Source organism: Saccostrea echinata, unplaced genomic scaffold (assembly GCF_033153115.1).
Source record: "Saccostrea echinata isolate AGI-Se365-2 ecotype Australia unplaced genomic scaffold, CSIRO_AGI_Sech_v1 ptg000054l, whole genome shotgun sequence".
Classification (NCBI taxonomy): domain Eukaryota; kingdom Metazoa; phylum Mollusca; class Bivalvia; order Ostreida; family Ostreidae; genus Saccostrea; species Saccostrea echinata.
Window position 1 is genome coordinate 47,292,534 of NW_026889803.1, and position 11,594 is coordinate 47,304,127.

At 32.0% G+C, this 11,594-nt stretch overlaps 1 protein-coding gene across 1 annotated transcript; it reads left to right on the plus strand.

Moving 5' to 3' along the window:
* Positions 1 to 478: 478 nt before the first annotated feature.
* On the plus strand, positions 479 to 6,364 carry LOC133172556 (serine dehydratase-like). The gene is made up of 7 exons (XM_061307470.1): positions 479 to 631; positions 764 to 916; positions 1,194 to 1,269; positions 3,661 to 3,700; positions 4,368 to 4,595; positions 4,700 to 4,824; positions 5,980 to 6,364. The coding sequence occupies exons 1-7, from the start codon at positions 479 to 481 to the stop codon at positions 6,165 to 6,167; spliced, it is 963 nt and encodes a 320-aa protein (XP_061163454.1). The 3' UTR covers positions 6,168 to 6,364.
* The last annotated feature ends 5,230 nt before the right edge of the window (positions 6,365 to 11,594 follow it).

An 11,594-nucleotide genomic window follows, 5' to 3' on the forward strand; every position in this document is an offset into this window, starting at 1 on the left:
ACTGATGCTCTCCAAAAGAAAAAAAATACTGACAGACCGGAGAGCTACGGAGAAAACAGTATTACATTTATTGCGAGCAAAAATTGTGGTCTATTCTGGATTTATTTCTCCAAATTCTTACCTCAACTGCACAAATGCTCGTAGATGACATCTGCACGAAGCGCACTAAAAACGGCAGCATAAAGTAAATAGGCGAAATTTTAGGCCAAGGAGAGGTTTATGGGAAAGTTTTGTTGTGAAAATTATAGTAAAAAAATATTTTAGGAACAAACAGTTAGTGATATTTTGAGATGGCAATTTAAATATAAGGAGAAATAAATCCAGAATCGGGCACAATTTTTTGTGCGCTATAAATATACAAGTTTTGTGGAAAAAGAATAGACACAAAACATATACATCCATGTAAAATATTTTCATCTTAAATGGCATTCTCAGAATTTTACAAAAACTGCATCAGGTTACTTTACATGCCTTTTAGATGGATATTCAAAGACCTCTCCACATAGTAACTCCTACCATTCACAGCACACCTTTGTCAAAATGTGCTGGGTTCCCAGTTTATCTCAAACTAGAGAATCTCCAAGTTCCAGGAAGTTTCAAGATCAGAGGAGTTGGCAATCTCTGTCAGAAGGTCAGAATTGATGATTACAAGTATTTATTTACAGTGATATTATTACAGTGATAAGTGATTCCTTGTTGTCTCAGTATAAGCTTCTATAAATAGATTCCATTTCCCACTTTCTCTCTTTTATATTCTCAACAGGCAGCACAGAAGGGGTGCAAGAGGGTTGTGTGTGCCTCAGGAGGGAATGGTGGCCTGGCAGCTGCCTATGCTGCTAGACTCCTTAAACTTCCTGCTACCATTGTTCTTCCTACAACTACTCCTGCATTTGTGGCAGAAAAACTCAGAGACCAGGTAGCACTTTATTCCTCCCCTAACCCCAACCCCCTCCAAAAAAATAAATAAATAAGAATAAACTACAACAAAAACTGATAAAATTAAAATTTCCAGATCCAGTGGACATTGCTATTAGTTTATTCGTCAGTCAGTTTGTCTATCAACATAAAGCGTAAGGCAGATATTTTTTAACATGTTTAAATTGTTCTCAGTTTTTACGGCATTAGTTGCATTTTTTGTACCTTTCTTTTGTTAAATTGATTTGAAAAATATGTAATATTTTGCCAATGTGTAGGATGCAACTGTAGAAATCCATGGTAGTGTCTGGGATGAAGCTAACCAGTTTGCTCTTAAAATTGCACAAGATCCAGGTAATACATTTCTTCTTTGTTTATGTAATTATCATTTTGTTCTAGATTGTTTTCAAATTAAATTAAAATAATTCAAAAAGTAAATAAATGTAACTTAGCTACAGAACTGTAGCATTATGGATTTGTATTTTAGTCTTTGACCATAACACTACAGATACCATAATGCAAATATTGTGCAATTTACGGCGCAAGATTTTCTGCGCACTTTGGGGATGTATTTTGCCTAGATTTTCTGTGCACTATCTACAGACCAATAAACTTGCTTGTTGTGAGTTTTATGCCATCCGACAACAAATTCACAACAAGCAAGTTTATTGGTCTGTAGATAGTGCACAGAAAATCTAGACCATAAATTGCACAATATTTGCATGACGGGATCTGTAGCGTTATGGTCAAAGACTAAAATATAAAACCATAACACTACAGTTCTGCAGCTACATGCTACTAAACCAGCATTTTAGTGGTTTCTGTTAGAAGTTTATTTGACTTTATGCTCTGTTTTTTGTATATTTATATATATTTGATTAATCTTATTATGATAAATCGTTCATTGGTGATAAGAATTGTTATTATTCTTATTTGTTCACCTTATGCTTCCAGCCTCAAATCACTGTTCCATCTCCTCAACACTTCCTTAGTGAAGTAGAGATGGGCAGGCCTCTGCATGACCATATAGATATACTTAGTATATCTATTTTTATCTTTTAAAAAATAAATAAATTATAAATAAATAAACACACCACCACGTCACCCAGCCGAGGAGACTGAAGCAATCAATTTTTTGGTGGCCGGCCATACATGTAGTATAATGTCAACTCAATAAACAGGGAAAATAAAGATGAGAGTTGATACAATTTAAATAGTAACGAAAAATGAGTGGGGGGTTGTTTTTCAATAAATATTTAACACAAGTTATAGACAAAACTGAAAAAAGGGGGGGGGGTTAAAACCTTTCAAAATTTTTCAATGTATACTGCGATTCTGGTCACTCAACGTTAAACAATAATTTAGATTTTATAAGTTATTTTTTAATTAGCAAATAATACTATACATATTTAAAAAAGCATGCTATTATACTGGTAAGTAGGCAACAAATAATTCTATAAAACCAACATGCAGTATTATACATTGTTTGATTATGATAGATTATAGGAATTTGTATATGTGCGTATTTGTGAACAAAAAAGAAAATTGTAATAAAGAAAACGACCAGGAAGGAGTTATGCCAAATAAAATTTAGAAATTTTGAGTTTGTGCTATAGCGTATTTATTATTCTAAAATATGCCAAAAATACCAAAAGATATAGGCTAGTATGCCAGTAATTTTGTGAGGGAACTCTCATCAGGTGCTAGTCCCAAACTCCATGCAGGTTTGTTTCGGTAATGAATTGGCCATTCATTCTAGCACGACAAACCTGTCCTCGCCATTTCCGGTAGATGTGTATTTCTATTTTCTAGTGTATAAACAAAAAAGTGCACATGTAATATATAAGTTTTGTAATGTATCTAACACTACATTTATATCATAGCTAAGGTACTTACCTTAAGTCTTCTATATTCTTCTATATTGAATTACATCATGGCGACTTGACAGGGTTCTTCTCTGTTGATATGACGTCATTTTTCACAGTATGACGTAACAGTACTCCAAGGATTTACAGTTATTGGAGCCATAATTTACAGACATAGTATAAAGCAAATTGTTTTAAATAAAACAAATTACAGGGAATTGAGAATAACTATGAATTATTTTAATATATAGGTTTGATAAAAAATGTTTAAAAAATAAAAAAAAAAAAAAAAATAAAAAAAAAAAAAAATAAAAAAAAAAAGAAAAATGAAAAAATTAAAAGGACGTCTAAGAGTAAGTCATAGGTCTGAGTTACTGTAACATTCGGTGAATCACCTTGGGAGTTATTTGCATTTTGTATATTTATATATATTTGATTAATCTTATTATGATAAATCGTTCATTGGTGATAAGAATTGTTATTATTCTTATTTGTTCACCTTATGCTTCCAGCCTCAAATCACTGTTCCATCTCCTCAACACTTCCTTAGTGAAGTAGAGATGGGCAGGCCTCTGCATGACCGTATAGATATACTTAGTATATCTATTTTTATCTTTTAAAAAATAAATAAATTATAAATAAATAAACACACCACCACGTCACCCAGCCGAGGAGACTGAAGCAATCAATTTTTTGGTGGCCGGCCATACATGTAGTATAATGTCAACTCAATAAACAGGGAAAATAAAGATGAGAGTTGATACAATTTAAATAGTAACGAAAAATGAGTGGGGGGTTGTTTTTCAATAAATATTTAACACAAGTTATAGACAAAACTGAAAAAAATCAAAGTATACATGTATTACAAACTCTTTTCTAGATTGCTTGTATGTTCATCCATTTGATCACCCAGATGTTTGGTAAGATTGCTTACAATCATAATTATAGTCCTGCACAATGAATATCTTAGCATTTTGACTTGGAAAGACATGGCTTCTAAAGGTGTCTTTTGTTTCTACATTTTTAAGCTCTGCTGGTCAAAGACCAGAAGAGCCTTTGCCATGGTAAGGTGTCTGTCATTCATCTGCTTGTCTGTTTGCCTATTTAAAAATTTCTAAATTGTACTGTTTCCTCACATTTGATCGATTTCAATAAGATTTGATACACAAGTGGACTTCAGCAATAAATGCATTTCTCAGTTTTGTTGAACAGTATTATTGTGGTTACTCAGAAGCTCTCTCCTACAGATTTAGTCTGATTGAAGACTTGACACACAAGCAAACTAAACCAAGGCTCATAACTCTATTTATAGCGTTGCAATAGCTACAAAAGGAATATATGAAGATCAATCAAAATGCTACTTCTCATACAATTTGGATTGAATTTCAGTAAAACTTGGAACAATTTTAGAAAATATCAGGATACATAATTCTGTAAATGGAAAACTATAAAAGGGCGATTAAAGTCCAGACACTACTTTTCTCTTTCAAAGAGAACCAGTAGACCTACAGTCTCATCAGACACCGCCGTTTCTGTATGTGTTAACTTTTAACAATGAGTAAACGACATTAACAAGTTCCTTTGTAGGGAAGGACATGAGTCACTTGTTGAAGAGGCCAAAGAACAGCTCCCCTCCCCTCCTGATGTAGTGGTTGCTTCAGTTGGAGGTGGGGGGTTACTTTGTGGAGTCATACAGGGTATGCAGAAAGTAGGATGGGGTCACATTCCAGTGGTTGCTATGGAGACTGTAGGAGCAGACTGTTTGAATGTGTCCTTGAGAGAGGACAAGGTTACCACCATTCCAGCTATCACAAGGTTTTATACTTTCTGTTTTTCCTCAGATGTAATTACTTCCTAATTAGACATGGACATCAATATTGTAAAGCTGAAATTTATAACAATGCTTTAAACTTCTACAGTGTTGCCAAATGCCTTGGTGCTCTCACACCATGTACTCAAGTGTTTGATTTGTGTAAAAAATACACAGTAGTATCCCAGCTTTGTACAGACAAACAGGCAATAGATGCATGTCTGAAGTTTGCAGGTTAGTATTTAATTTGATTTGTATTTAAGAACCAATTCTTGGAGAAGATTCTGGAAATAGAAAGAATTTATTTAGAAAAATAGTGTAGCGTACATGTACATGTACATATATGTATGCAACAAATTACATATATTTTATGTCTAAATGTATATGGAAACTTACTTTGAAAAGTGAGGGGTATAAAGTGATGGGGGTGTCAATCCGTACATCCATTACACTTGTAGGTAATCATCCTTTATCTGCAACTCCTCTTATGCTACTGAATGCAATTTATGAAAATTTCAAAACATCTTTATTACATAGCGGCATTATAGATCTCTTACTTTACTACTGATCGGACATATTTTGGGTTTCCCATAGCAAAACATGGACGCTGCCATTTATCTACAATATAGGGGCCCATCTGTTATTTGCAATTCCTCCTATACCACTGTTAAAATTTAATGATATTTTCATAGAAGTTTTATTACTAAGTCCATTGTGCAACTCTGGTTTTACATTTCGAAAAAAAAGACAGATATTTGGGGTTTCCCATTGCCATTCCCTGTAAGCTTAATAGTAGCCTTCACAAATCAGCAACTTCTCTTACTCCACTGAAATTTTCACAGAAGTTTTATGATGAAGTACCATTTTCACGTCCTATTTTACTTTTCCATTGGGAAATATTTTGGCTTTCCCATAGCAAAAGATGGACTTTTGCCATTTTTTATTTAACACTGGGGATACCTACCACTTATCCACAACTCCTCCTATACCTTTGAATAAAATTTAATGAGACTTTCATAGAATCTTTATTGCATAGCTCCATTGTGCATCTCTTATTTCACGTTTTGATCCGACAAATATTTAGGATTTCCCATAGCAAAACATTGAGTTTGACTTATACTCGATGAAGGAGGTGCTCATTTTGTTACCACAAGTCTTCCTAAACCTCTGAATGAATTCAATGGAACTTCCACAGAATTTTATTTACAAACGCCAAGAAATGAATTTTATCTTTATACTCATATGGGAGCAGAGAGTATCATTTTGTGAACTCATTGCTCACAGTACCTCTATTTTTCTATTGAACATTGTATTCACTAAAAAATAAATAATCACTTAATAATAAACGAAATGAAGGGAAATTCTTAAAGAATAGTTTAAATGTTTCAGACGATCATCGACAGTTAGTTGAGCCGGCTTGTGGTGCCAGTCTAGCAGCTGTGTATAGTGGCATACTAAAGGACCTTCAAACTCGGGGAAAACTGGGTCAGATTAAATCTGTCTTAGTTGTTGTATGCGGTGGAAGTGGAGTCACACTAGATGCCCTCAATAAGTGGAAAATAGACTTTGAACTTTAATCATTTTAAATTGGGTCTATTATGTATTAGAATAAGAGGCTTGTCTCAAATCCTGTGATATTCCAGTTTTTTTTTAATTGAGGGCTTTAAACAGTTTTATTTTCTGAAAGCAGCTTTTTGTCATTGTTATTTTTATTTTCAGTGGGATTTTTTATGTTTGAGGTATTTGGGTTTGAATTGTTATTGATTTATATATTCCAATTTAGGAATCAATTTTTTGAATTTGTGAATGATATTGCATAAATTATTTAAAAAACACAGAAATTCTCATTGTTTTTTTTTTTTTACATGAAGTACTGTATTAGCCATAAGTATTTTATACCAGTTGGGAAGAATATGGCAGATAGATTTGCACTTGGGAAAATGTGTGCACAAAGTAGCATTTCTTAAAAAGATCAAAATTTTGCAGACATTCTTCTGGAATTATATGCATTCTGTAGGTGACACATCCAAACCTGTACCCCCTGATCACAGTGTACATGTATATGTGACTCTTTTTGATATCTGTCATCAATTCATATGATGCGTGCTGTAAAATCGCTTGTTTGTTAGGTATAATTATTGTGTCGAGAGGATTTGATTACTAGTATCGTTGAAAAAATGTTAAGTATAAACATTTTAACATTTCGCAGAGACTTAAGTTTTTTGGACTCTTCTGACTTTATACCATGAAAACAATAAAAAGCAAACCTACGTAAATAAGTGGTTTCAAAGTAATTTTAAATACTGATCAGATGAGAGTCAGAGCGTGAATAAAAAAAATGACCAGAAACATATTTTAATTTGAACTTGCACCAAAACTACTGTCAATGGAAATAAATTTCTACATTTCAACATATGTCTTTTGATATTGCCTAAATACCTTGTTATCTCAAGTCACAAAAAAGTTATGCCCAAACGTGATGCTAAAATGTCAGGATTGCAGCACCGTTTTGTGTCATTTAAAAGTTCATGGTTTTTGAAGATCTGTGAAATAAATAATAATGGATTATGTTGGAAATAAAGACTTTCCTGATAATATTCAAAGTATTAAGCTTTAAATGTTAACTGTGGCAACTCTTGTTTTACCAAGTTGTGGTCATGGCTGATGCCGATAAAAATGTTATACCATGTCATGAGTGCAACAGACAAAAAGTACATTGATTTAAAAAAAAAAACTGTATGACAAGTCGAAAATGTTATATAAATCGCAAACAGCATTAATGTAAGTCGAGTATCTGTGCAAACCCAATTATGTGAGGAGTGCAACATTTAATGTTTTGCTCCGCAGCATGGAAAAACTTTATCAGTTTATGATTCTCTGATTTCTATTTTGGAAAATAAAGACACAAAGAACAATTTCCCCAAATAGATCTATCAATTACAGGGTCTGTCTGTGTTTCAGATCTATATTTCTGTAGAGCAACCCATTGTTTTTAAAGATCCAAACTACTCGTATGTGATGAAAAGACTTATTCATACTAATAAATATTTTTTAATCAATAATGATCTATTTGAATAATTTAGTACTAAAATATTGCCAGTTTTATTTGTCTCTTTTTCGGTTTTATCAATCCATGGGTGATTTATCTATTCTTTGAACTTTTTTATGAATGTAAAAAAAAGCCACAAAATGTTAAATAGTTCAAGTAATTCCACCTCAACTTCAGTGAAACAACAGAACACGATCTGATGTAATTTATGCCTCAGAAATTCTACATTAAAGACTCATATGCTCTTGGTCAGGAGTGCAACAAATATCTTAGAATTATTGCTCATCAAATATGAAGAAATATAAAGAAAAAAAATCGATGAATACAATGTTTTTGTTTGACCTCAATTGTTTACAAAAATATACTGTAAAATATACTTTTATCTTTTATCTTCTATATATACTTTCAGCTAGTGTCTGACATAAATATGGAATACTAGTAATCCAAAATATAAATCCAAGTTTAAATACTTTTATGTTAACAATTTCCTTACCACTTCAGGGCTCTAATTGGCGACTAATTTAGTCGCCATGGCGCCTAAAATTTTTGATTGGCGCCTAAAATTTTTCCTTAAGTCGCCAAATTGGCGACCATTTTAAATTGACTTGGTGATCGTCGAATTCCGGAATTTTCACATTTTTAACAATTTTTCTGAAAAATCAAAAAGAAATTTAAAAGAAGAGGAAATTATTTTTAGCCATGGACATGTCGTATTTTCTTAGGAACGTCATGGGTCCCTATATTCTATTAACTTTTAAAGTTGGCGCCTTAGAAAAATTGCCTGGAGACTAAAAATTTGCATTGGCGACTAATTTTTTTTTGATAAGGCGCCAGCTGGCGCCTAAATTTTGGAGTCCACTTAGAGGCCTGCACTTGTTGTTACCAACCCGTTATAAATTTTTGTGTTTTATGGCTTAAATTTAAAATTTTAGTGCAGTCAGGAGAGCAACAAAACTGTTCTACGTATGTTTTTCGTATAATTATCAATGAACTTCATCCGTTTTTTACTAAAAAAAAAATAGCAGAACATATTTGATACTATTTGTAGATCAAATTACATGTAGTATGTCTATGAAAAAATTATAGATATTGTTGGACATTTTACATTCAATTCACAGAATAGTTTTCATCACTAAACATATATTTTTAAATATATATTGTATAAGCAAATAATCATATTTTGAAGTCTAAAAATATGAAAAAAAAACTTGCAGTAAATGATAAAAAAAATATATCAGAGCGATGAATTGATTTAAAAACTTTGAATGAGTTATTGTGTGTTAAAATTTTTAAAACAATGTTTAATAAAGTACATATAAGATGTCAAGAGTGCAACAAAATAAGGTAAAATAGAATCACTTCAAAATCTAGTATTTTTTGAAAGAAAACTTGTATACAAAAATGCTTTTTTGGCTTATATTCAAAGGAATGACTTAAATGAGAAGTAATTAGGGGGAATTTATTGTATCATATTTCTGTCATATTATAATTTTAAAACCAGAATTGAAAAAAAAATAATGTGAAATAACAATGAAAAAGCCATTTTCTTTCACATGTACAAGAGAAAAAAAAATTAATCAAGGTTCAGATCTAATCATTTTTATCACTGACACCATTTTGAAGCATATAAAACTATAATTCCTTTTGACTTCGTATTTTAGAAAGTCTTTTAGGATGTATAGTAATATATTCTTTTTTCAAATAAAGTTTTACTTATAAAAATATGAAATATTTTAATGCAGATATCTATTCTATTGCTGTATGATGATATAAGTGAATAGATATTATTAGTTGAATTAAAAAAAATCAGTTTGGTGGTAATTATTTTTGAATTCATCTTGGTGATATTGTGAATACGTCCAAAAGAAATGTTAAATAATAAATAATATCATCCTATGTAAAATATAATAACATACTATTTAGCGTGTAACACAATCTGTTCAAATCAAAGGCAAGCTGGGTGTAAATGTCCGTAAACCTCTGCTTGAGCCGGGGGTAAATAACGTGACGTCACGATCCCTAGTTTCGCTATCACAAAAAAAGAGCAAATAACATTGACATGGCCTCACGATTCATTGTAGCACGTAGCAAATTTTATCGATAGTTTGACGATTAATAGGACTTGGGTAAAGGAACAGTTGCTACCTATTTTTTATCGACTTAGGTCAGTCGTGGCTGGCCGGGTTTCACAAAAAAAATTCAGAGATGTCAAAAAATTGTAATCGTAGATTTTTTCTGTGAAAAGACCAGGTTTTGTTACAAAAAAATTTTACGAGGAAGACAAATCTTTTCGTATTCTCTAACAAGTTTCTTAGATGTAGTAGGAACAAAAATCTATTTTTCCGTTACATTAGAACATATTGCAAATATTAATTTAAAATAAATAAAAAAAATTATTTCACAAAAAAAAAAAAAAAAAAAAAAAAAAAAAAAAAAAAAGAAAATGGAGGTGTCAAATTGTTATTTTAATCGCAAGATTTTTGTGGAAAGGCCACTATTGTCCACTGGCACAATAATTTGATATACTGTATCTTTATAAAGGAGAATCTGTATGAGGCAGCGCCCATGAAAAGGAACTATATCCAGCAGACATTTTCCTGGAATCTCCAGTACCCTGAAGGTGACCAATCAAAGCTCGTTCTACCTTAGCACAGTGTACATTGGCTTTTAAGGTATAACATCCCTCCGATAAGAGAGATAACTTTCCAAGGAAATTATTCCAAGAAATCCAATGAATTGTCTTACCAGAGTTTAATAATGAGGACCATTATATAGTAAACTCATTCAAATCGGAATTAAGTTACAAATATTGATTTCTATTTCCTTTGCTTATACTTGCTTATATTTTTATTAATTACTTATAATAGTTTACCTAAAACATTTATACTCATTCCTTTAAACTGTTAAAATTGAGATATTTCTATCTCATAACATATGATTCTTTTAATTGTTACAGAAATTTCAGATGCAGACTAACCAGACTTTTTACAATCAATCAATTTTTTTTCATTAAAAAATTTTGAAGAACGATAACTCCTGTAGATGGAAAGATTACTCTTGTAAATGGATGTATTTTTATTTTACAAGCACAGATAACAATGTGATATTCCGATTTAAAAAGCAACGCTTCGTTATGATTTTTAATGTGAATTAGATAGGTATGAAAGTAAATATTATTTTCATATATACCTCATATTTTTAATTCAGGGTGAGATAAAAAATTATTCATCTTTTTATTCACCATATCAAATTTTCTTCATATCATGATTAGACATAATATTAATGTCGACCGCTCACACCCGCCGTGTGCTCCTTGTCATGATCGGGCAAATGAAAAAATCCGTAGAGAATTTAGTGTGTAAAAAATGGACTAACGAGTATGAAAAACGACAGTCGGCATTCGATCATGCCAATGAACAACAGCTGGTGTCATCGGTCGACAGGGGATGCTTTTTCCTCCATGGCACCTCATCCCACCTCTGATGATTTTTAAAGGTCCATGAAATATGATGATAACGAACAGTCTTCAATCTCGAAAGTCCAATGAAACGATACGAATTTGGAGCAGAGCAAACACGGACCTCAAAATTTAGAGTTGGGATCAGGTACCATGGAGGAGTGAGCATCTCCTGCCGACCGGTCACACCCGCCGTGTGCTCCTTGTCATGATCGGGAAACAAAAACCGGAAATATCCGTAGACAGTTCAGTGTATAAATAATGGCTAGCAATCAGTATGAAAAACGTCAGTCGGCATTTGACTCAATGACAGGTTGTATGTGCTGACAAGGTCATTGTAACCTTAATTACAATTAAGTTTAAATTTATAATTTTAAATTATAGAAACGCTCTTCTCCAATGTAATTCTCCTATGGACATTTCACTTTTATCTTCAGTTAAAATATTTTACTCATTGCGTTTTCAGCACACAATAAAAATAATAATAATGATTTTCCA

Excerpts from the sequence above, each read along its gene's own strand:
- LOC133172556 (XM_061307470.1), top strand. The coding sequence starts at position 479 with ATGGATATTCAAAGACCTCTCCACATAGTAACTCCTACCATTCACAGC. Across the intron at positions 917-1,193 it reads CAGAAAAACTCAGAGACCAG|GATGCAACTGTAGAAATCCA; the intron begins GTAGCACTTTAT and ends GCCAATGTGTAG. Across the intron at positions 3,701-4,367 it reads TTTGATCACCCAGATGTTTG|GGAAGGACATGAGTCACTTG; the intron begins GTAAGATTGCTT and ends GTTCCTTTGTAG.